We start from the raw sequence: 26,725 nt of genomic DNA on the forward strand, positions 1-26,725 counted from the left end.
CAGCAGGGAGGAGAGAGACAACACTATAAACACTATAAACACTGTTGATGTTCTGTGGTGGTCACTGCAGCAGGGAGGAGAGAGAGACAACACTATAAACACTGTTGATGTTCTGTGGTGGTCACTGCAACAGGGAGGAGAGAGAGACTACACTATAAACACTGTTGATGTTCTGTGGTGGTCACTGCAGCAGGAAGGAGAGAGATACAACACTATAAACACTGTTGATGTTCTGTGGTGGTCACTGCAACAGGAAGGAGAGAGAGACAACACTATGAACACTGTTGATGTTCTGTGGTGGTCACTGCAGCAGGAAGGAGAGAGAGACAACACTATGAACACTGTTGATGTTCTGTGGTGGTCGCTGCAGCAGGGAGGAGAGAGACAACACTATAAACACTGTTCATGTTCTGTGGTGGTCACTGCAACAGGGAGGAGAGAGAGACAACACTATAAACACTGTTGATGTTCTGTGGTGGTCACTGCAACAGGGAGGAGAGAGAGACAACACTATAAACACTGTTGATGTTCTGTGGTGGTCACTGCAGCAGTGAGGAGAGAGGGACAACACTATAAACACTGTTGATGTTCTGTGGTGGTCACTGCAACAGGGAGGAGAGAGAGACAACACTATAAACACTGTTGATGTTCTGTGGTGGTCACTGCAGCAGGGAGGCATAATCAAATAAATTGCGGTCGGACTCCCTCTAGTCATTTCTGTGTCTTAATTATTTCATTAAACAGTTGCCTTAAAGCATTTTTACCCCACCTGACACAGATACAGCTTATGTTGTTCCATCACCCCCCATATACACACAACATAGACTTTCCCCCACTACACAGAAGCTCAGATGCATGCAGGCATGCTCGCAGGCATGTGCACACACACACACACACACACACACACACACACACACACACACACACACACACACACACACACACACACACACACACACACACACACACACACACACACACACACACACACACACACACACACACACACACTGCCAGAGCATCATAACCTACTCCGTGCCTCTCAGAATGAACCCGTGAGGACACCCCCACAGTTCCATTAAGAAGTTCATTGGTGCTGTTCTGTTCTCGCTGGAAGTCCCATTAGAGAGAATGAAGCCAGCTCAGATCTCATTCCAGCTTATCCTCACAGACAGTTAAATGGTCACAATGGCGGCTGACAGAAGACCTTTCTGTCTGGAGTGTAAAATAGAGATGAGGATTCAGAGCTCTCTTAGTGTTGATGCACTTAGCTCTTACAGTTAGAGTTGATGCACATTTCCCCCAGAATGGAAATGAATGAACTTATAGACGTATCGGAATGGGTATTTTGTAAAAGGTTTTCCACGATGTGTATCCACAATAGTGTGTTGGTGGGTGTGTGCGTGCATGCGCCTGTATACAATTGCATGCATTTATTGTGATGTGGGTATCTGTATGAATATCTAAGTCTGTTACCATAATACTCTATGCTCTAGGACAGGGACTTGGACTGTCATCTGGAGGAAGTGAGAGAAGCAGGGCAGAGCTTGCCTGAGACCCAGGTCACCGATTGGCTGATCCAGCTGCTGCTTGGACTCCACTACATGCATAACAGGTTCATACTGTATTTATACTTTTGTCAAAAATGAAGAGTACATAAGGGGGAGGTCTAAGAACCACAGGGATCTAAACAAGGATATATTTTGGACTTCAAAGTATCATGATTGCATCGTGCAAGGTTTATTTCTTTATTGTATTTCTGCCTGTCTTCCTGTCTGCTGATGTCTGTTTGTCCTGCCTCCTCTGTCCCAGGCGCATCCTCCACAGAGATCTGAAGGCCAAAAATATCTTCCTGAAAAGGAACATAGTTAAAATCGGTGAGTTCCAATGCAGCAGGGGCCCATGGGAGTTTTTTTGTTTGTTTGAAATGTGTGCTAGTCCTTAAAAGTGCAGGGAGGCTGTGTCACTCCTGTTAAATTCTAAGGCTCTCTCCATATGTCTGCGGCATACAATTATCTACAAAGGTAATGGATGAATTGTCACGACTTCCGCCGAAGTCGGGTCCTCTCCTTGTTTGGGCGGCACTCGGCGGTCGGCGTCGCCAGTCTTCTAGCCATCATCGATCCACTTTTAATTTTCCATGTGTTTTGTCTTGTTTTTCCTCACACCTGGTTTCAATTCCCTCAATCATTTGTTGTGTATTTAACCCTCTGTTCCCCCCATGTCTTTGTCTGGGATTGTTTATTGTAAGTGCTTGTGCACGTGCTGTTTGGTGCGTGACGGGTTTTGTACCCAATATACTTGTTATTTTTATGCTGTGGGTTTTGCTATTAAACTGCTCCGGTTATTACTAAATTCTGCTCTCCTGCGTCTGACTTCCCTGCCACTGATTACGCACCCCTTACAGGAATACAAAACTGTTGAAAGTACACACAGTTTATACACAGCACTCAGTTTATACACAACACACAGTTTATACACAGCACTCAGTTTATACACAGCACACAGTTTATACACAGCACACCGTTTATACACAGCACACAGTTTATACACAGCACACAGTTTATACACAGCACACAGTTTATACACAGCACTCAGTTTATACACAGCACACAGTTTATACACAGCACACAGTTTATACACAGCACACAGTTTATACACAGCACACCGTTTATACACAGCACACAGTTTATACACAGCACACAGTTTATACACAGCACACCGTTTATACACAGCACACAGTTTATACACAGCACTCCACAGCACACAGTTTATACACAGCACACAGTTTATACACAGCACACAGTTTATACACAGCACTCAGTTTATACACAGCACACCGTTTATACACAGCACACAGTTTATACACAGCACACAGTTTATACACAGCACACAGTTTATACACAGCACACAGTTTATACACAGCACACAGTTTATACACAGCACACAGTTTATACACAGCACACCGTTTATACACAGCACACCGTTTATACACAGCACACCGTTTATACACAGCACACAGTTTATACACAGCACACCGTTTATACACAGCACACCGTTTATACACAGCACACAGTTTATACACAGCACACAGTTTATACACAGCACACCGTTTATACACAGCACACCGTTTATACACAGCACACCGTTTATACACAGCACACAGTTTATACACAGCACACAGTTTATACACAGCACACAGTTTATACACAGCACACAGTTTATACACAACACACAGTTTATACACAACACACAGTTTATACACAGCACACAGTTTATACACAGCACACAGTTTATACACAGCACACAGTTTATACACAGCACACAGTTTATACACAGCACACAGTTTATAGACAGCACACCATCTGTAGCCCACTGTGTAAATCACTGCCAGTTGTTTGCTCACAAGATTTAGATCAAATATGTAATTCACTTGAACAAATTAAGACAATTGAACTGTCACGACTTCCGCCGAAGTTGGTGCCTGTCCTTGTTCTGGCGGCGTTTGGCGGAAGACGGCATTTAGTACCACCTCTGGGCACTATGAGTACCTCATCATGACGTACGGGTTGATGAATGCTCCATCAGTCTTCCAATCCTTTGTAGACCATATTTTCTGGGATATATATTTTCATATTTTCACTACACACTGCAGGGTGTAGTGGTGTATATCAGCGACATTCTGATATACTCCGCTACACGCGCCGAGCCTGTGTCCCTGGTGCGCAAGGTGCTTGGTCGACTGTTGGAGCATCACGTGTACGTGAAGGCTGAGAAGTGTCTGTTCTTTCAACAGTCTGTTTCCTTCCTAGGGTACCGCCTTTCCACGTCAGGGGTGGAGATGGAAAATGACCGCATTTCAGCCTTGCCTAATTCGCCCGACTCCAACCACGGTTAAGGGGGTGCAGCGGTTCTTAGGGTTTGCCAACTACTACCGGAGGTTTATCTGGGGCTTTGGTCAGGTAGCGGCTCCCATTACCTCACTGCTTAAGAGGGGACCGGTGTGACTGCAGTGGTCGGCTAGGGCGGATAGGGCTTTTGGTCACCTGAAGGCTCTGTTTACCCAGGCTCCCGTGCTGAATCATCCCGATCCCTCCTTGGCATTTATAGTGGAGGTGGATGCATCTGAGGCTGGGATAGGTGCTGTGCTGTCTCAGCGCTCGAGTACGCCACCCAAACTCCGCCCCTGTGCTTTCTTTTTGAAGAAGCTCAGCTCGGCGGAGCTTAACTATGATGTGGGGGACCGGGAGCTACTGGTTTTGAAAGTGTGGAGACATTGGCTTGAGGGGGCTAAACACCCCTTCCTCATCTGGACTGACCACCGCAATCTATAGAGACCACAGAGACTGAACCCTCGCCAGGCAAGGTGGGCCATGTTCTTTACCCGTGTTGTTTTCACCCTGTCCTACAGACCAGGTTCCCAGAACACTAAGGCAGACACACTGTCCCGGATGTATGACACAGAGGAGCGGCCCATGGATCCCACTCCCATACTCCCGGCCTCTTGCCTGGTGGCACCGGTGGTGTGAGAGCTGGATGTGGACATCGAGCGGGTGTTACGTACAGAGCCCACTCCCCCCCAATGTCCAGCTGGGTGTCTGTACGTTCTGCTGTCCACGACCGTTTGATCTATTGGGCCCATACGTCCCCCTCCTCTGGTCACCCTGGCATCGGTAGGACGGTGCGCTGTCTTAGTGGGAAGTACTGGTGGCCCACTTTAGCTAAGGACGTGAGGGTTTATGTTTCCTCCTGCTGGTGTGCGCCCAGTGCAAGGCACCTAGACACCTGCCCAGAGGGAAATTACAACCCCTACCGGTTCCACAACCGGTAGGGGTTGTGGTCACACCAATCAGTGGATTTTGTGACGGAACATCCTCCGTCACAGGGAAACACCACGATCCTGGTTGTTGTGGATCGGTTTTCTGCCATCTCCTTCCTTTGCCGGGTCTCCCTACGGCTCTACAGACTGCGGAGGCCCTGTTCACCCATGTCTTCCCGCACTACGGGGTGCCTGAGGATATAGTTTCTGATCGGGGTCCCCAGTTCACGTCTAGGGTCTGGAGGGTGTTTATGGAACGTCTGGGGTTCTCGGTCAGCCTCACATCAGGTTTTCACCTGATGGGCAAGTGAACTCTCTCCACCTGCTAATGGGCAGGTGAACTCTCTCCACCTGCTAATGGGCAGGTGAACTCTCTCCACCTGCTAATGGGCAGGTGAACTCTCTCCACCTGCTAATGGGCAGGTGAACTCTCTCCACCTGCTAATGGGCAGGTGAACTCTCTCCACCTGCTAATGGGCAGGTGGAGAGAGTTAACCAGGATGTGGGTATGTTTCTGCGGTCCTATTGCCAGGACCGGCCGGGGGAGTGGGCGGCTTTCATCCCCTGGGTAGAGATGGCCCAAAACTCCCTCCGCCACTCCTCCACTAACCTATCCCCTTTTCAATGTGTACTAGGTATCAGCCGGTCCTGGCACCGTGGCATCAGAGCCAGATCGAGGCACCTGCGGTGGATGAATGGTTTCGGCGCTCGGAGGAGACATGGGACGCTGCCCATGTGCACCTGCAACGGGCCATCAGGCGGCAGAAGGGGAGCGCCGACCGGGTCTGGCTCTCGAAACCTGCCCCTTCGCCTGCCCTGCCGGAAGCTGGGTCCACGGTTTGTGGGGCCATTTAAAGTCCTGAGGAGACGGAACGGGGATTGTTATAGGTTATAGCTCCCCCTGATTACCGTATTAACCCCTCGTTCCATGTGTCTCTCCTCAGGCCGGTGGTGGCTGGTCCGCTCCAGAGTCTGAGGTGCGGGAGGTTCCTCCGCCCCCTCTGGATATCGAGGGGGCCCCGGCGAATACTGTTCGAGCAATCAAGGCGTCGGGCGAGGGGCCTTCAGTACCTCGTGGAGTGGGAGGGGTACAGTCCGGAGGAGAGATGCTGGGTGCCGGTGGAGGACATCCTGGACCCTTCCTTACTGCGGGAATCGTCCTCCACCTGGATCGTCCTGCGCCTTGTCCTCCGGGTCGTCCCCGAGGCCGGTGTTGGTGTGCTGCTAGAGCCGTGCATCAAGGGGGCGGGGGGTACTGTCACAACTTCTGCCGAAGTTGGTGCCTCTCCTTGTTCCGGCGGTGTTCGGCGGTCGACGTCACCGGTTTTCTAGCCGCTACCGATCTATGTTTCATTGTCCATTTGTTTTGTCTTTATTGTACACACCTGGCTTCCATGACATTGTTATTTATTCCCTATTTAACCCTCTGGTTTCCACATGGTTTTGTGCGTGTTTGTTCGTTGTGAAGTGTTCACTATTTTCTGTGAGCTGGAGGATTTTCCCTGCGTGGAATTTATTTTGTTGTTTATTCGAGTAAAGTAGGTTTTTTACTCAGTTCTTTGTCCTGCGCCTGACTCCTTCCTACCCGCTGCACATTGACACTTGACAAGAACATAATCAGGGCATGCACTTTAATGTGCTGATGGTTCAATTACAAACGGAAAACTGTCTACTTTAATGTGATAATGGTTCAATTCTAAAAACAGAAAATGTGCTAAAGGTTCAATTACAAACGGAAAACTGTCTACTTTAATGTGATAATGGTTCAATTCTAAAAACAGAAAATGTGCTAAAGGTTCAATTACAAACGGAAAACTGTCTACTTTAATGTGATAATGGTTCAATTCTAAAAACAGAAAATGTGCTAAAGGTTCAATTCCAAACAGAAAACGGTCTACTTTAATGTGCTAATTTTTCAATTCCATACAGAAAATGTGCTGATGGTTCAATTCCAAAGCAGAAAACTGCCTACTTTAATGTGCTAATGGTTCAATTCCAAACAGAAAACTGTCTTTCTTTCCTCTTCCTATGATGACTCATCCTTGTCACTCGAAAGAGGACTGGATAGGTGAAAGCAATATGGCGGACACTTCTTTCAGCCTTTTTATTGTCCTTCTGCATAGTGCTCACACCCATCCCCCTGGTCCTTTCAGATGGGATCAATGAGGGCACAGGAAATAGGAACAGGTTCCAGTTTGGAAATAATCATAGTCTAGATTTAGCATTATTAGGCAATGTATTGTTGCTGTTTATTGTTCTTTGTTTTGTTTCCTATCTTATGCAAATGGCCCTCTACAAATATAATATATTATTATTATAAGTGTTGCTCTTCCTCCGTTCAGGTGATTTTGGGGTGTCCTGTCTGCTGATGGGGTCATGTGACCTGGCCACCACCTTCACGGGCACGCCTTACTACATGAGCCCTGAAGTCCTGAACCACCACGGTTACGACTCCAAGTCTGATATCTGGTAGGAAGGTGGAGCAGCACACTGAGGCTCAAAGACAGAAAGGTCAAAGTTAGGTTAAAGTTCAAATGTAAAGAAAGGTAAGGTTAGATAGGTTGAACGGTGAGTGGACATTGACATTTATCTTGATGCTGCACTGTTTGTTTATGTGTGTAGTGACTTTCTTAACACTTGTAACACGTGTTTTGTGTTGTGGCAGCCACCACAAGTTTTATTATGTGAATGTTTGTCATGTTTAAGACTTTTAATGAAACAAACACCTGTTTAGAGCTCTGTGTTTTGAAGATGAGTTCTTTTTTTTTCTCATTCCCCTCCGAACCTCAAGAGAGTTGTTGACATCCAGTTTCCTCCTCCGTCTCTGCTTTCTGCTAAGGCTACAGTGCTGAGTTCAGAATGCTGTCACGTATCAAGGCAGACACTCATTGTGAGATTTGGCTGGTATTTCCTTCAAAGCAGTCCAAAAGGAGCATGGCTAAGAGGCACTTTGGATATGGACTGGAATATGTGATGAGTAATGAAGTGTAGAAGAGGGGTAGAAATGGATTCATGTATAATGATGAATGGAGTCGATATGGCCGTTGCTCTGATCAGCAGGAGAGCATAAAGAACACCTTTAATACCAAGAGCGACTATAGATCCCTCATCTTTCTATAGATAGACTATAGATCCCTCATCTACTGAGCTCAAAGTTCTTTGAAAATAATGCAACAGTAGTAACTGTACATGACTTCCTTCAGCACCAGTGCTCCATGGTTTCAAATAATAGTCTTTATGAGAAGTTATTCATGAAGAAGAATCTGATTTCTTGGAGAAAAATAAGTAGAGCCGGTAGAACATAGTACTGAATGGAGACAAAAGGTCTGTCAACTCTGCACTGTCCCTCCCAGCTGCCAGCAGCTTCCTTCCACCCCTGGCCTTCCCCCCTTCTTTCCCTATTCATCTGTTTTCAAGAGGAAATGACCACTAATCCCAGAGTGGGAGTGGAAAATTGGCTTATTTTATCCGACAGAGAGGAAGAGACCAAGAAGCCACTTGAGGAGATGGTGGTGATCTCAGACACTGATACACAGCCCTCTGGGTAGTCTGTTGCCTCCCACTCCTCCTCACTCCGCAAGGCTCAGCGTCTCTTCCCATAGACCACACTAATGAAAGAGGAAGTTGTCACCTCACGCCTCGACCGCTCTACTGTACCACGCACGGCCCGTTTAGCTGATCTCACAAGGAGAAGAGGGCTCACTGTAGGTAACAAGTAAAGACAGGAAGTGGGAGATGGACTTTAAGGGTTAGAAAGAGTACGAGGATTAGAGCAACAAGTAGAGTCACAACTCTGTTAGGTCACAATGAGACATTGCCTGGTGGTAGATGTTTGAAATCCCTGTAATACATGGATGTCCACTCCTCTTCCCAATCCCTTCTTCTTATTTTACATCAAATAATACAATTATTACTTGATATAAAAACAATGTAACATTTGATATGGAAAATGAGATGGAGGCTTCCAGGGAAATGTAGATGATATTGTTTGTTTATCCTCCATTATGGTATCTGAATACATTCATATTCATTGTAGAATCACTCTGTCCATTTGTATTACGTGCATTGTTGTTCTGGTGTACTGTGTGGCAGGATGCAATAAAACAAGAGATTAAGAGATATTAAAGACAAAGAGGTGGATGATTGACAAATAATACCTTTAACTCTCTAACTTCCATCTGCTTCCTGTCATCGTTTGGTTATCTCTCTATTCCACCAAGAGTAATAACGGGAGCTAGTATATTCATTCACATATGTCTGGCGGGCATTTATTATTCTCCCATCTAATCTGTTTATTCATGGCCACTTTCCTTTGATGCCAAACAACCTGCAGGAGAAGGGAGCTTCATTACACCTCGATATAAGATGTGCACAGTTCCATTACCAGATGTGTTAATGTTCTCACTTCTTACTGGTCTGTTTAGAGTCCATGTGGGGTATTAGTCATATTGGAAATATGAGACGACATTGATTTATCGATTCAATTACACAGTAGATCAGAGTGTCAGGTCGCACACCCCTTCCAAGGGTCAGGACCAGTGGATCCAGTATCCTTAACCAATACAGGTGTACCCAGAGGTGTTGATGATATCACTACCATTGTGAACTGTGTTGGCTGATTGTGTGTGTGTTTCAGGGCCATAGGCTGTATCCTGTATGAGATGTGTTGGCTGATTGTGTGTATGTGTGTGTTTCAGGGCCATAGGCTGTATCCTGTATGAGATGTGTTGCCTGTCACACGCCTTTGAAGGACACAACTTCTTGTCAGTTGTGATGAAGATAGTGGAGGGAGAAACCCCCAGACTGACAGGCAGATACTCTCTGGAGCTCAACACACTCATGCAAAGGTGAGAAGGCATTAGCTGGAGAATGTAAGGGTCAACTCAGTAACACATAGGTCAGAGTTCAACCCTCTCACATTGTGCTTCAACATGTACAAAAAATGATAATAGAGGATAAAGAGTGTCTTACCCAACTTCAAACCCGAACCCTTAACTTATCCAGAACCATGTGCTGTCTCTCTTTTAGGATGCTGGAGAAAACCCCGTCATCCAGGCTCTCTGCTGCAGAAGCTCTGAAGACAAAATTCATTGAGGACAGTATGCAGGTTAGACCTATCCTGGAAACATAACACATATCACAGCAATATAAATACTTCCTAAGGCTGATTGATTGGTTGATTCATTGGGGTGGCTCCAAAGGTCAAATGGGCGGAGCTATGGTACCAGAATCACAGACTAATCAAACCTACTGGCTGGTTGGATGGATTTACTCAATGTTAAATCGACTTCCTGTCATAGTTCACTTTTTTCCACAGCACATTTTCTGTGTTCATAACCTTTTCTACCATGACAGGTTAGAAAGTCAGCATTTCATCTGTCGTCCACATTCTTATTGACAATACACACACACACACACACACGCACACACGCACACGCACACGCGCACACACACACACACACACGCACACACACACACACACAGTCAATGAAACGTAAAGCCAGCTAAGCTCATGTGAGATAATAAATGTACTGTAAATAATGTACTGTAATGTACTATATCTGACAAGTATGTACAGTGCCTTCGGAAAGTATTCAGACTCCTTGACTTTTTCCACATTTTGTTAGGTTACAGCCTTATTCTAAAATTGATTACATTATTTTTTCCCCCCTCATCAATCTACACACAATACCCCATAATGAAAAAGCAAAAATAGGTTTTTAGACATTTTTGCTAATTTATAAAAAATAAAAAAAATGTTTTTTTGCTCTGACATGCACTGACATGCACTGTCAACTGTGGAACCTTATATAGACAGGTTTATGCCTTTCTAAATCATGTCCGATCAATTGAATTTCACCAATGCGGACTCCAATCAAGTTATAGAAACATCTCAAGGATGATCAATGGAAACAGGATGCACCTGAGCTCAATTTAGAGTCTCATAGCAAAGGGTCTGAATACTTATGTAAATAAGGTATTTCTGTTTTCATTTTTTTCATTATGGAATATTGTGTGTAGATTGATGAAGTTGTTTTTTTAAATCCATTTTAGAATCAGGCTGTAATGTAACAAAATGTGGAAAAAGTCAAGGGGTCTGAATACTTTTGGAAGGCACCGTATGTAAATGTACACATTACATGGATACACATCTGGTGGTCTGTGTTTAGTTTCTGCCTTGTGCAGTATGCTAACCTGACTGTACATGATGTATTCTGTTTAGCTTTCTTTCTGTCAGCACTGCATTCTATGCATTGTATTTCTCTCTAGCACCTATGGCTGAGTGTACATGTAAAGAATATGATGTGGCTATCCCCTTTTATGTCTGTATGCTAGCCTGACACTGTTGTGTCTCCGTCTCAGTGAACATGGTAATTGGTGTTGCCTAGCTGTTCTGTATTGACATAAAACACAATGGTTCTTTGATGTCTCTTGTTTTATCTCCTCCTCCTCCTCCTCCTCCTCCACATCTTCTCCATCTCTCCCTCCAGCTCCTCCATCTCTCCCTCCTCCATCTCTCCCTCCAGTTCCTCCATCTCTCCCTCCAGCTCCTCCATCTCTCCCTCCAGTTCCTCCATCTCTCCCTCCTCCATCTCTCCCTCCAGCTCCTCCATCTCTCCCTCCTCCATCTCTCCCTCCAGTTCCTCCATCTCTCACTCCTCCATCTCTCCCTCCAGCTCCTCCATCTCTCCCTCCTCCATCTCTCCCTCCAGTTCCTCCATCTCTCCCTCCTCCATCTCTCCCTCCTCCATCTCTCCCTCCAGTTCCTCCATCTTTCCCTCCAGCTCCTCCATCTCTCCCTCCTCCATATCTCCTCCATCTCTCCCTCCTCCGTCTCTCCCTCCAGCACCTCCATATCTCCCTCCTCCATCTCTCCCTCCGGTTCCTCCATCTCTCCCTCCAGCTCCTCCATCTCTCCCTCCTCCATCTCTCCCTCCAGTTCCTCCATCTCTCCCTCCTCCATCTCTCCCTCCTCCATCTCTCCCTCCAGTTCCTCCATCTCTCCCTCCTCCATCTCTCCCTCCAGCTCCTCCATCTCTCCCTCCTCCATCTCTCCCTCCAGTTCCTCCATCTCTCACTCCTCCATTTCTCCCTCCAGCTCCTCCATCTCTCCCTCCTCCATCTCTCCCTCCAGTTCCTCCATCTCTCCCTCCTCCATCTCTCCCTCCTCCATCTCTCCCTCCAGTTCCTCCATCTCTCCCTCCAGCTCCTCCATCTCTCCCTCCTCCATATCTCCTCCATCTCTCCCTCCTCCATCTCTCCCTCCAGCACCTCCATATCTCCCTCCTCCATCTCTCCCTCCAGTTCCTCCATCTCTCCCTCCAGTTCCTCCATCTCTCCCTCCAGCTCCTCCTTATCTCCTCCTCCATCTCTCCTTCCTCCATCTCTCCCTCCTCCATCTCTCCCTCCTCCGTCTCTCCCTCCTCCACCTCTCCCTCCATCTCTCCCTCGTCCATATCTCCTCCATCTCTCCTCCTCCACCTCTCCCTCCATCTCTCCCTCCTCCATATCTCCTCCATCTCTCCTCCTCCATCTCTCCCTCTAGCTCCTCCATCTCTCCCTCCTCCATATCTCCTCCATCTCTCCTTCCTCCATATCTCCTCCATCTCTCCCTCCTCCATCTCTACTCTCTCCTCCTCCATCTCTCCCTCCAGCTCCTCCATCTCTCCCTCCTCCATATCTCCTCCATCTCTCCCTCCATCTCTCCCTCCTCCACATCTCCTCCATCTCTCCCTCCTCCATCTCTCCTCCTCCATCTCTCCCCATCTCTCCCTCCTCCATATCTCCTCCATCTCTCCTTCTCCATCTCCCCCTCCTCCTCCATCTCTCCTCCATCTCTCTCTCCATCTCTCCTCGCTCCTCCTCTTCCTCCTCCGCTTCCTCCTCCTCCTCCTCCATCTCTCCCACCTCCATCTCTCCCTCCTCCATTTCTCCTCATCTCTCTCCCCCTCCTCCATCTCTCTTCCTCCATCTCTCCTCCATCTCTCCTCTCTCTTCCTCTTCCTCCTCCTCCTGTTCCTCTACCTCCTCCATCTCTCCCTCCTTCATCTCTTCTCCTCCATTTCGCCCTCCGCCTCCTCCGTCTCTCCTCCTCCATATGTCCTACATCTCGCCCTCCGCATCCTCCGTCTCTCCTCCTCCATATCTCCTCCATCTCTCCCTCCACTTCCCCCATCTCTCCTCCATCTCTCCTCCACCATCTCTCCCTCCGCTTCCTCCATCTCTCCCTCGATCTCTCCTCCTCTATCTCTCCTACTCCATCTCTCCTCCCTCCTCCTCTCCCTCCTCCATCTCTCCCCCCTACACCATCTCTCCTCCCTCCTCCTCTCCCTCCTCCTCCTCATCCATCTCTCCCTCTATTTCTATTCAGGGTGTGGCGTGACTGGTGTTATTTTTCCATTTTTCCAAGTTTCTTCTATTGTCCTGTGAATATTTTCCCTCCCTCCCTCCCTCTCCCTCTCCCCCCAGTGGTTTGTCCCTCTTCTCTTGATGACAGATTTCAGTGAGAGAATGAGGGACATAGAGATAGGGCACCACCCTATATTATACCGAAAGCACAGAGTTTCTGAAGAGAAAGAGGGAAAGAGTGGAAGGGAGAGAGAGAGGGAGAGAGAGGGAGAGGGAGAGAGAGACGTAAACATATCAACGATGGTGAAGTAAGACAGGGATATACTAGTCTGTTTGTAATAAAGCAATAATATTGATAATGTTAATCTTGATCTCGCTCTTTCTTTTCTCTCTCTTTTACTCTCGCTCTCTTTCCCCCTCCCTTTGTTTTTCTCTGTCTCACTCACTGTCTACAGATCTTAAAACACAAGTTCTGTAGTCTGACACTGAGAGACAAGACATCGGTGGGAGAAAGAGACGCAGCACAGATATTGAAAGCGGTGTAAGGACATGCTCTATGTACTGTATGGTTGTCTGTAGTTTGGGTTATTTTAAGAAGGAAGAGAGAGAACTAAAACCACTATCATCCTCAGACATGAACACTGGCTCCTCAGTTTAGAGCTACGTGGCTGCAGTTACACACCACTATCATCCTCAGACATGAAGAATGAACACTGTCTCCTCAGTTTAGAGCTACGTGGCTGCACACCACTATCATCCTCAGACATGAAGAATGAACACTGTCTCCTCAGTTTAGAGCTACGTGGCTGCAGTTACACACCACTATCATCCTCAGACACTGGCTCCTTAGCTTAGCGCAATGTGGCTGCATCAGGACAGAGGGATTTTTAAGCATTTACCCAAACACACACTAATATTGCCATACTCTGTCCCTCTCTATACCCCCTTTTCTCTCACTCTCTGTCTGTCTCTTTCTCTCACTTCCTCTCTCTCACTTCCTCTCTCTCGCGCTCTCTCTCTCACTTCCTCACACTCACATTTTCTCACTCATTCAGACATGGAAATCACAGTTAGTAGCAGCTGTCTCTTAAACAAACCAGAACGTCACTGATTCAAACTGGCACCAATCAGGGAAGGTGCCTGTCATCATTAGATTAGCTGGCCACACACTCTCCTATATGTTAGAGTAGCCAGGTGTACCATGTTGCAGAGAAAGACCAGATTAGGTCTAGGTCTTAGCAATAGCCACACCCATCTCTTTAGGATTGACACGATCATGTCATTTGTTGCCTGACAGACTGCATCTGTAATGACTTGCCAAGGTGCCTTGGTAGCATGTGGACAATGTGATATGGTTGTGAGAAATGGTGATTAACTTGGGATTATGGATGATATGATTCTCTGATCTGATGTTATGCTCATTAACCATTAATCATGTTATTCTACTTTTTACATACTTACCCTGATCTTGTCGAATGGAATTCTACACACCTTATAGTTAGAGTGGTGGTTGAAGCCAGGGTTATGGTTGAACTGGGATGTGGACATGGAGCCAGGTTTAGGGTTGGGTCTAAGGTTAGGGTTGAACCAGGATGTGGACATGGAGCCAGGTTTAGGGTTGGGTCTAAGGTTAGGGTTGAACTGGGATGTGGACATGGAGCCAGGTTTAGGGTCGGGTCTAAGGTTAGGGTTGAACCAGGATGTGGACATGGAGCCAGGTTTAGGGTTGGGTCTAAGGTTAGGGTTGAACTGGGATGTGTACATGAAGCTAGGTTTAGGGTTGGGTCTAAGGTTAGGGTTGAACTGGGATGTGGACATGGAGCCAGGTTTAGGGTTGGGTCTAAGGTTAGGGTTGAACTGGGATGTGAACATGAAGCTAGGTTTAGGGTTGTTTTAATTTTTTATTTAACCTTTATTTAACTAAGCAAGAACAAATTCTTATTTACAATGACGGCCTAACCCGGCCAAACCCTCACCCGGACTAGGCTGGTCCAATTGTGCTCCGCCTTATGGGACTCCCAATCACGGCAGGTTGTGATACAGCCTGGAATCAAACCAGGGTCTGTAGTGATGCCTCTAGCACTGAGATGCAGTGTCTTAGACCGTTGCGCCACTCGAGAGCCCCGGGTTAGGGTTGAGCTGGTATGCGGACATGAAGCCAGGGTTAGGGTTCAAATCAAATCAAATGCTTACTTACAAGCAACAATGCATATTTTTTGTGTTGGTTAAAATAAAAAAATAAGAAGAACAAAGTAACACAATAAAATAACAATAACGAGACTCTATACAGGGGGTACCGGTACCGAGTCAATGTGTCAATGTGGAGACTCTATACAGGGGGTACCGGTACCGAGTCAATGTGTCAATGTGGAGACTATATACAGGGGGTACCGGTACCGAGTCAATGTGTCAATGTGGAGACTCTATACAGGGGGTACCGGTACCGAGTCAATGTGTCAATGTGGAGACTATATACAGGGGGTACCGGTACCGAGTCAATGTGTCAATGTGGAGACTCTATACAGGGGGTACCGGTACCGAGTCAATGTGTCAATGTGTAGACTCTATACAGGGGGTACCGGTACCGAGTCAATGTGTCAATGTGGAGACTATATACAGGGGGTACCGGTACCGAGTCAATGTGTCAATGTGTAGGGGTACAGGTTAGTCGAGGTAAATCGAGGTAATATGAGGCTAGGGTTGAACTGGGATGTGCACATGAAGCTAGGTTGAGGGTTAGGCTTTCGGTTAGGTTTAGGCTTAAGGTAAGGGTTTAAGTTATGGTTAGAGGACAGTGGGAGACATATCTGAATCAGGGCCTCCGATTAGTATTCCTCTTGATTAGATCATCTCTTTCACATGTATATTGTTTATGTCTGATTACTGCCTATCTCACTCTAAATGACCTTGTTACATACCTTACATGTTGAAAGAAGTATTTACATCCACATAGGAAGTGACCTACAAAAGGTCAACGCTAGAATTCAATCAAATCCACCACCCTGAGGTGTTTACAGTGCACAGTATCTCTTTTTGCCATGGTAAATTCAAAATCCCATTAAGGCAGCAATTGTTTTTAACAGTGCAGAGGTAATTGTGTGTAGGAGTATCGGACCTCTGACCTATCTTACTCGCCAACGCTCCAGCCCTCCCAACCTCTGACCGTTGCCCTTTGACCTTTGAACAGGCAGAGAAAGGTGCACCTTCAGACACTGAGGGAGAAGTCAGAGCTAGACAGAATGACCCCCAGGGAGAGAATGAGGCTGAGGAAGCTGCAGGCTGCTGACGACAAGGCCAGGAGGCTTAGGTAGGACACCCTTACATACCCTCACAAGTACGCACACACATGTACACACACACGCATGCGCACGCACGCACACACGCACCACAGTCATTCGGTCCATGACCAGAATAGAGCCTGTGAGGTCCCGTTGGGATTCTTCTGGGGCTGATGCATGGCTGGGTTCCCTTTAAAGACGAAGAGAGTTTTGTGTAAATGCATTCTCCCCTGCCCTAGTTTCCTTGGGCTGAACTGTGTTGGAGACGTGTCTACAGGGAACGATACTGAGAGCGACAGAGTGGATGGGAAGGACAACAGGCCAGGCAACAGGGCTATTGATGTGCTCTATGGAGTTCCAACTTTTAGCAGGACGCTGATATTATACAAGCCATGACCTCTCTCTCCTCCTCTTCTCTATCTCGTTCTGTGTCTCTCTCTCTCTCTCTGTGGGTCTCTATCTGACTGTGTTTCTTTCTCTCTCATTTTCTCTTTATCTATATCCTTCCTCCTCTCTCTCCCTCTTTCCCACACTCTGTTGTTTCTGGTTGATAACTAGAGTGTTATTATTATTTATTTTTAATTCAACCTTTATTTAACTCGGCAAGTCAGTTAAGAACAAATTCTTATTTTCAATGACGGCCTAGGAACAGTGGGTTAACTGCCTGTTCAGGGGCAGAACGACAGATTTGTACCTTGTCAGCTTGGGGATTTGAACTTGCAACCTTTCGGTTACTAGTTCAATGCTCTAACCGCTAGGCTACCCTAAGACTATGACTTCCTAGTCTTAATGATCAATATAACCCACTGCCATCTCACTTTTATACTGCGTTGCATCATTCATCTACAGGTAACTGCCAAGATAAAGGAAACCCCAACATAGTGTCTTAATAGGGCATTGGCACCACGAGCCAGAACAGCTTCAATGCACCTTGGTATAGATTCTACAAGTGTCTGAAACTCTTGGAGGGATGCGACACCATTCTTCCACCAGAAATTCCATCATTTGGTGTTTTGTTGATGGTGGTGGGAAACGCTGTCTCAGGCTCCGCTCCAGAATATCCCAATAGTGTTCAATTGGGTTGAGATCTGGTGACTGAGACGGCCATGGCATATGGGTTACATAGTTTTAATACTCATCAAATCATTTAGTGACCACTTGTGTCCTATGGATGGGGTCATTGTCATCCTATGGGGGAATAGCCATGGTAGACTAAATACTTTTTTTATACATGACCCTAAGGATGTTTAGCTCAGGAACCACACCTGTTTGGAAGCACCTGCTTTCATTATACTTTGTATCCCTCATGATCTCAAGTGTTTCCATTATTTTGTCAGTTACCTGTATATTAAGATATAAAGCAAGGGGTGTGTGGTATATATGGCCAATATACCACGGCTGTTCTTAATGGATACAGCCCTTAACCATGATATACCCATATGCCCATATACCACAAGCCCCGAGGTACCTTATTGCTATTATAAACTGGTTACCAACGTAAAAATATATGTTTTGTCATACCCGTGGTATACAATCTGATATACCACAGCTGTCAGTCAATCAGCATTCAGGGCTTAAACCAGCCAATTTATAATATAATGTAACACTACAGGAGACTTGCTGAGGAGAAATACCAGGAAAACCACTTCCGAATGCAGGAGCTGAGGAGCCGCCATTTTGAGAAAGTCAGTTTGGACGTCTTGAATGTAAGAGAGACACAATTCTAAAAGTTGAATCAAAAGCTCTCTTAGGAAATAATGCATATAATTGGATGAAAAATGTTTTGTTTTTACCCTCTACGACTTTAATTACTTGAATTAACTCATTGTTTAAGTGCAATTAGTAGCCGGTTCTTTGGCCTGAGTTAAATTAAACTCTAAGGGTGTCCCTTCTCCGTGAACCTCGTTTGGTATTCCCTTATGTTCTCATTAGCCAATCACTCGCTTCATAATTGAAACTCCCCCTAAAAAAACTAAAAAAAACATTTGTCTTGTTAAAAAATTAAATAGATACTTATGACTAATTGAATTGAAAACTCCATCACTTCCACCCAATAGGAGAGTGCAGGAGATGCAGTCCACCAGACTGCACCAATCACAGCTGAGGACTACCGGTCGCTGGGTTGCTCACAACCAATGGGAAGGCAGCAGCAGGACAAGATGCGAATGTCTGAGCCAGTTGGGTGTGGTGAGTATACTTCCTTCTTGTACCTTTTATTTCTGTTAACGATAGGATTATGTTTTTATGCAGTACATCTTGGTTAGCCTGCATTACATCTTGGTTGGCCTGCATTACATCTTGGTTGGCCTGCAGTACATATTGGTTGGCCTGCAGTACGTATTGGTTAGCCTGCAGTACATCTTGGTTAGCCTGCAGTACATCTTGGTTAGCCTGCAGTACATCTTGGTTAGCCTGCAGTACATCTTGGTTGGCCTGCAGTACATCTTGGTTGGCCTGCAATACATCTTGGTTAGCCTGCAGTACATCTTGGTTGGCCTGCAGTACGTCTTGGTTGGCCTGCAGTACGTCTTGGTTGGCCTGCAGTACGTATTGGTTGGCCTGCAGTACGTATTGGTTAGCCTGCAGTACATCTTGGTTAGCCTGCAGTACATCTTGGTTAGCCTGCAGTACATCTTGGTTGGCCTGCAGTACATCTTGGTTAGCCTGCAGTACATCTTGGTTAGCCTGCAGTACATCTTGGTTGGCCTGCAGTACATCTTGGTTGGCCTGCAGTACATCTTGGTTGGCCTGCAATACATCTTGGTTAGCCTGCAGTACATCTTGGTTGGCCTGCAGTACGTATTGGTTGGCCTGCAGTACGTATTGGTTTGCCTGCAGTACGTATTGGTTGGCCTGCAGTACATCTTGGTTGGCCTGCAGTACGTATTGGTTTGCCTGCAGTACGTATTGGTTGGCCTGCAGTACGTATTGGTTGGCCTGCAGTACATCTTGGTTGGCCTGCAGTACATATTGGTTTGCCTGCAGTACGTATTGGTTGGCCTGCAGTACATCTTGGTTGGCCTGCAGTACATCTTGGTTGGCCTGCAGTACATCTTGGTTGGCCTGCAGTACATCTTGGTTGGCCTGCAGTACATCTTGGTTGGCCTGCAGTACATCTTGGTTGGCCTGCAGTACATCTTGGTTGGCCTGCAGTACATCTTGGTTGGCCTGCAATACATCTTGGTTGGCCTGCAGTACGTATTGGTTGGCCTGCAGTACATCTTGGTTGGCCTGCAGTACGTATTGGTTAGCCTGCAGTACGTATTGGTTGGCCTGCAGTACGTATTGGTTGGCCTGCAGTACATCTTGGTTGGCCTGCAGTACGTATTGGTTAGCCTGCAGTACATCTTGGTTGGCCTGCAGTACGTATTGGTTGGCCTGCAGTACATCTTGGTTGGCCTGCAGTACATCTTGGTTGGCCTGCAGTACATCTTGGTTGGCCTGCAGTACATCTTGGTTGGCCTGCAGTACATCTTGGTTGGCCTGCAGTACATATTGGTTGGCCTGCAGTACATCTTGGTAGGCCTGCAGTACATCTTGGTTGGCCTGCAGTACATCTCCCCACCACTGTTTCTATAAAAAGCTGAGGGATGGTGCTGGAGAAAAGTAACTACTCTCAAATTCATAGACATGGATATAGATGCAAGGACTGATCATCCATGATATCAAAATGATAGTTGTAACCATGTTTTGATGGTAACGCTCGTCGTTGCATGAAGAAGGAGTGGACCAAAGCGCAGCGTGGTACGTGTTCATGATCATTTATTTAAACTGAACACTGAGACAAAATAACAAACTGGACCAAAACTAACCAGTTCTGTCTGGTGCAGAAACAACAAAACAGAAAACAACTACCCACAAAACACAGGTGGGAGAAAGCTGCCTAAGTATGATTCTCAATCAGAGACAACGATAGACAGCTGCCTCTGATTGAGAACCACACCCTGCCAAACACAAAGAAATACAAAACATAGAAAATAAACATAGAATTCCCACCCAAATCACACCCTGACCAAACCAAAATATAGACATAAAAAGCTCTCTAAGGTCAGGGTGTGAGGCTATACAGTTCTGTTAATATTTATTTAGTTTCCAAACATGAGAGTAAAACCAGCTTATATTTGGTGTTCTGATGGGGTACGACGGTTAAACTACGATCATGGTGCATTTATAATATATTATTCACGAATCAATGGATACCATTCATTTATGTAGCAACTGCAACATGTATGTAGCAACATGTATGTAGCAACTGCAGAAAAGTTTGTTGAAATGAAACCTTATGTAAACCCTGATGAAAATGTTGCTTTGGCAAATAAAAATCTGTTCCCATTTATCCAAGACCACCTTAAACTGTATTGTGTGCTTGAATCTTCGCCAAATGTTTTTTTTCTATTTAACAACGCTCAGGCACTTTGGAGGAATACACACACACACAGACACACACACACACACACACACACACACACACAGACACACACACACACACACACACACAGAGACACACACACACACACACACACAGACACACACACACACACACACACACACACACACACACACACACACACACACACACACACACACACACACACACACACAGACACACACACAGACACACACACACACACACACACACACACACACACACACACACACACACACACAGACACAGACACACACACACACACACACACGCACACACACAGACACACACACAGACACACACACACACACACACACACACACACACACACACACACACACACACACACACACACACACACACACACACACATCTCTGTATCTGTCCACACTGCCAATACAAACATGCCATAATAAACAGCTAAACACCTTGTCTATAAACTGTGGGATCTAGGGAGGTTAGGAGATTATTGTCTGCTGTGCTCTGGGACTGTTATTTAACCTGCGCCCAATCACACGTCCAATCAGGGCCGGCCCCGCGCCCAATCACACACCCAATCAGGGCCGGCCCTTCACCCAATCCTCTCAGATCGGTGAAGACCAGGATGTAAGAATAAGAAAATAGGAGACTTCAACAACTGTACTGTTGCAGCTGTAGTGCCCTTCAGGGTTGGGGTCAGTTTAGTCTTGTGTTGCTACACCTCCAAAATCACGGCATTGTCACGCCTCACATTTTAGGGAAGGTCGACGAGGCCTGGGTAAGTTTGAACCCAAGTGTAGGAGTGGGCAAGTGATTTCAGTTGAAAATAATGTCTGCAATTCACTTTGGAATCCGTCATTAATTTAAATGACTATTCAATATCCAATATTCCTTGGTGGAAAAGCAGTCGAATTTCCAAACCCATAGACCAACCCCCTGCTTAACACTCGTCCCACTTCCATTTCACTGTGGGACCCCCATGGTGGGAGATCCAGGGGGTCCCTCAGATCTCCAATGCCCCAGATTCCCTCATCTCGGCTGGGATCAGAGTTACCGAGAGCCCCTGTTGGCATGAAACCTCTTCTACTCTGACAGACCAGCCATGAGGTAAAGCAGCCCAGGCAGTATCATCAAAGGCTGAGGAGCAGAGTGAACATGCATCACACAGTGTGCAGGGGAGAGTGTAACATAGAGGATGGCTCATAGTAATGGATGGATGGAGTGAATGGAATGGTATCTTCTCTCTCATTCCATTTATTCTGTTCCAGCCCGTCCTCCCCCTTTAAAGTGTCACAAGCCACCACTGTTATAGTACTACACACCTACACACCCTACACACACACACACACACACACGCACACACACACACACACATACACACACACACACACACACACACACACACACACACACACACACACACACACACACACACACACACACACACACACACACACACACACACACACATACACACACACACACACACACACACACACACACACATACACACACACACACAAACACACTCAAGGAGCACACATGCAAATAAGAAAGACAAGAGAAAAGTGCTTTGTTATTTTTAGTAAATCACATTAAACCAAATCTCAATGGCCCATTGCCCCCTTTCCCCTTTCAACTGTAGACATGGTCTGACATTAAACATACCTCAAGCAGCCTCACTGGGGAATAAAGGCAAGTATTAGACTAAAATGTATTAGGAAATAAACATTGAATTATGCATGCCGATGACCTCCGTCCTCAGTATAAATAAACATACAGTATCACTGAGAGCCACAGGCAGTCACAGATGCAACATGCCCACAGGTTTCAACACAGTGTGGTAGGATATAGGGGTGAAAGAAGGTTATATTATCTGAGTTTGAGGTTAGATGACAGAGCTCTCTCTCTCTCTCTCCCCCCCCCCTCTCTCTCTCTCTGACAGTCCCAATTTGCCAGTGAAGCACTTTTTCAAAGTCTCAGAACTCTTTGCAGTCGGTCTCAGAGAGTTGCAGAGTCTGTTGGACAGGGAGGGAGGATAGATTGACTGATGGGAGTACCTGGCCCTCTGTAACCTTGGCCGTGGTACTGCTGGTGCAGGAGGCCAAGCGGAGGGCACATGAATGAAACATTCTGGATTACAAAAAACTTCTTTGCATAAGTGATTATTCTGGTCTGGTATTAACATTGCTAATTAAAATCAGTGAAGCACTGAATCAGGTGAGATGGGACAGAAACCACTGACAGAAATCACTATCAGGTTATAAGCACCAGACACCAGTGTGTGTGTTTGCGTGTGCAGTTGTGTGTCATTCTCTGTCGTGGAGAGTCTGCCGGCTGGTTGGACTGTGGGATGCCTGGTCATAGGTCACTGATCTGATCTGCTTCAGGCTCTGTTGGACTCACTCTAAGAAAGCCACAAAAGGGAAGGCTTTTAGGAGGCTAATAGTTTGTGTGATGTAATCAGGGTATTGTGTTGTACTAGTGGACTGTAGTTGTATGACTTGACTGAGACATCATTATTTACCTGATTCCTTTATGATACTTTGGTCAATTTTTAGAGACCGCTTGTTTTTTTTCTCCATTTCATTCCCTCTCTCTGCCTCTTTATCTCCATTTCACTCCGTCTGTCTCTTTATCTCCATTTCATTCCCTCTCTCTGTCTCTTTATCTCCATTTAATTCCCTCTCTCTGCCTCTTTATCTCCATTTCATTCCTTCTGTCTCTTTATCTCAATTTAATTCCGTCTCTTTATCTCCATTTCATTCCTGTCTCTTTATCTCCATTTCATTCCTTCTGTCTCTTTATCTCCATTTCATTCCTTCTGTCTCTTAATCTCCATTTCATTTCTTCCTTCTCTTTATCTCCATTTCATTCCTTCTGTCTCTTTATCTCCATTTCATTCCTTCTGTCTCTTTATCTCCATTTCATTCCTTCTGTCTCTTTATCTCAATTTAATTCCCTGTCTCTTTATCTCCATTTCATTCCTTCTGTCTCTTTATCTCCATTTCTTTCTTTTCTCTTTATCTCCATTTCATTTCTTCCGTCTCTTTATCTCCATTTCATTCCTTCTGTCTCTTTATCTCCATTTAATTCCTTCTGTCTCTTTATCTCCATTTTATTCCTTCTGTCTCTTTATCTCAATTTAATTCCCTGTCTCTTTATCTCCATTTCATTCCTTCTGTCTCTTTATCTCCATTTCATTCCTTCTGTCTCTTTATCTCAATTTAATTCCGTCTCTTTATCTCCATTTCATTCCTGTCTCTTTATCTCCATTTCATTCCTTCTGTCTCTTTATCTCCATTTCATTCCTTCTGTCTCTTTATCTCAATTTAATTCCCTGTCTCTTTATCTCCATTTCATTCCTTCCGTCTCTTTATCTCCATGTCATTCCTTCTGTCTCTTTATCTCCATTTCATTCCTTCTGTCTCTTTATCTCCATTTCATTCCTTCTGTCTCTTAATCTCCATTTCATTTCTTCCGTCTCTTTATCTCCATTTCATTCCTTCTGTCTCTTTATCTCCATTTCATTCCTTCTGTCTCTTTATCTCCATTTCATTCCTTCTGTCTCTTTATCTCAATTTAATTCCCTGTCTCTTTATCTCCATTTCATTCTTGTCTCTTTATCTCCATTTCATTCCTTCAGTCTCTTTATCTCCATTTCATTCCTTCCGTCTCTTTATCTCCATTTCATTCCTTCCGTCTCTTTATCTCCATTTCATTCCTTCTGTCTCTTTATCTCCATTTCATTCCTTCCGTCTCTTTATCTCCATTTCATTCCTGTTTCTTTATCTCCATTTCATTCCATCTGTCTATTTATCTCCATTTCATTCCTGTCTCTTTATCTCAATTTAATTCCCTGTCTCTTTATCTCCATTTCATTCCTGTCTCTTTATCTCCATTTCATTCCTTCTGTCTCTTTATCTCCATTTCTTTCTTGTCTCTTTATCTCCATTTCATTCCTTCAGTCTCTTTATCTCCATTTCATTCCTTCCGTCTCTTTATCTCCATTTCATTCCATCTGTCTTTTTATCTGCTTCCCCCATTTTTAGTGGTCATATTTCTCAGAAGATATGGTTTTGTCTCAGAGGATTAAGGATAAGTCTTTGGAAAGTGTACAGATTTATATTGGAGATAGTCCCGGTTTGAAATTGAACTTTTGTCTCCAATACCAGTCAACACTGTATATTACAGGTTTCTGTGGTAGATAGGAAAGAAACAATTATTGAAAATGAAATGAAAGTGATTTCCACTCTCTTCCACACATTTTCTTTCTCTGTCTCGCTCCTCGCTCCTCGCTCCTCAGTGCTCTGTCTTTCTATTTTTCTGTCTCTGTCTCTCTTCTTTCGCTCTCTCTCTACCCGTTTCCCTCTCATTCAGGCAGACAGTAAGCTGCTGCAAAGGTAACTCAACACCATACAGCTGTCACTCTCTTATTTTCCTATCTCTTTCTCTTGTTCTTTCTCCGCACCATTTCTCTTCCCCCCTCCCTCGCTACTTCACTCCGTGGAGAGGAGTCCCTGGTCAGGCTGGTGCTCAGGTGCAGAGCACTAAGTGAGAAAATGGAAGTGTTCAAGAGAGGGATGTTCCCAGTAGCACAGATATCCACCACAGCTGTTCCCCAACACTCCCCCAACCCACACCAGCACCAACACACAACTGCTGGAAATATCTCAGAGAAAGAAAGTGAGAGTGAGATACTCTTCTTTCTCTGAGATATTTCCAGCAGTTGTGTGCTGGTGCATATATAAGAGAGAGAGAGAGAGAGAGAGAGAGAGAGAGAGAGAGAGAGAGAGAGAGAGAGAGCGAGAGCGAGAGCGCGAGAGAGAGAGAGAGAGAGAGAGAGAGAGAGAGAGAGAGAGAGAGAGGGAGAGAGAAAGTGTATATGTGTGTCGTCCAACGTGCTCTGGACAGGGAAAGTGATCTACACCCGACATTTCAATACTGTTCTCTGTGAAGAAAATGGCCCCCATAGTGTTAGTCTTGCGTTATCTTTGCTTCAGTGTTTTGAATCAATCAGGCTTGTATTATCCATGATCCATCTCTCTGTATTCTCCCTACATTGCGTCACTTATTTTGTTTGTTCCCCACGGTGTGTCTGTGTGTGTATCTGTGTGTGTGTGTGTGTGTGTGTGTGTTTAGAGATCCCAGAGGACCCTCAGACTGCAGAGGTGTATTATTACATGGATGGATTTGAGTCCTGCACTGATGAAGAGGAGGAGGAAAGAGAGGAAGGGGACACCGTGACCTCAGAAACCCTCTGTCATACCTATGGACAGGTGAGTGTGTGTCTGTGCATGCGTCCGCGTGTGTGCTTATATGAGTGTGTGTCGGTGTATGCAAGCTCTGGAGCTACTTTAATTACTTCTCCCTGCTACTTGAAGGCTGAGACAGAGACAGACAGACTGACAGACAATCAAGTCCTCTCTCCTGTGTGAAGACAGACAGACATATAGCCAATCAAGTCCTCTCTCCTGTGTGAAGACAGACAGACAGTTAATCAAGTACTCTCTCCTGTGTGAAGACAGGCAGGCAGGCAGGCAGACAGACAGACAGACAGACAGACAGACAGACAGACAGACAGACAGACAGACAGACAGACAGACAGACAGACAGACAGACAGACAGACAGACAGACAGACAGACAGACAGACAGACAGATAGTTAATCAAGTCCTCTCTCCTGTGTGAAGACAGACAGACAGATAGTTCATCAAGTCCTCTCTCCTGTGTGAAGACAGACAGACAGATAGTTAATCAAGTCCTCTCTCCAGTGTGAAGACAGACAGACAGATAGTTAATCAAGTCCTCTCTCCAGTGTGAAGACAGACAGACATATAGTTAATCAAGTCCTCTCTCCTGTGTGAAGACAGAC

At 45.7% G+C, this 26,725-nt stretch overlaps 1 protein-coding gene across 1 annotated transcript in view; it reads left to right on the forward strand.

Moving 5' to 3' along the window:
- The window catches only part of LOC110520779 (serine/threonine-protein kinase Nek11-like), an 81,641-nt gene that overhangs the window by 24,882 nt on the left and 30,034 nt on the right, over nucleotides 1-26,725 (forward strand). The window contains exons 4-13 of the mRNA XM_090230671.1: nucleotides 1,497-1,615; nucleotides 1,813-1,877; nucleotides 7,162-7,288; nucleotides 9,517-9,666; nucleotides 9,848-9,926; nucleotides 13,624-13,709; nucleotides 16,356-16,475; nucleotides 18,059-18,152; nucleotides 18,504-18,633; nucleotides 25,994-26,130. Coding sequence (XP_090086797.1) covers nucleotides 1,497-1,615; nucleotides 1,813-1,877; nucleotides 7,162-7,288; nucleotides 9,517-9,666; nucleotides 9,848-9,926; nucleotides 13,624-13,709; nucleotides 16,356-16,475; nucleotides 18,059-18,152; nucleotides 18,504-18,633; nucleotides 25,994-26,130 — 1,107 coding nt within the window. The remainder of the gene's footprint in view (nucleotides 1-1,496; nucleotides 1,616-1,812; nucleotides 1,878-7,161; nucleotides 7,289-9,516; nucleotides 9,667-9,847; nucleotides 9,927-13,623; nucleotides 13,710-16,355; nucleotides 16,476-18,058; nucleotides 18,153-18,503; nucleotides 18,634-25,993; nucleotides 26,131-26,725) is intronic.

This window comes from Oncorhynchus mykiss, chromosome 3 (genome assembly GCF_057628025.1).
Source record: "Oncorhynchus mykiss isolate SJ-2025 chromosome 3, ASM5762802v1, whole genome shotgun sequence".
Lineage (NCBI taxonomy): Eukaryota > Metazoa > Chordata > Actinopteri > Salmoniformes > Salmonidae > Oncorhynchus > Oncorhynchus mykiss.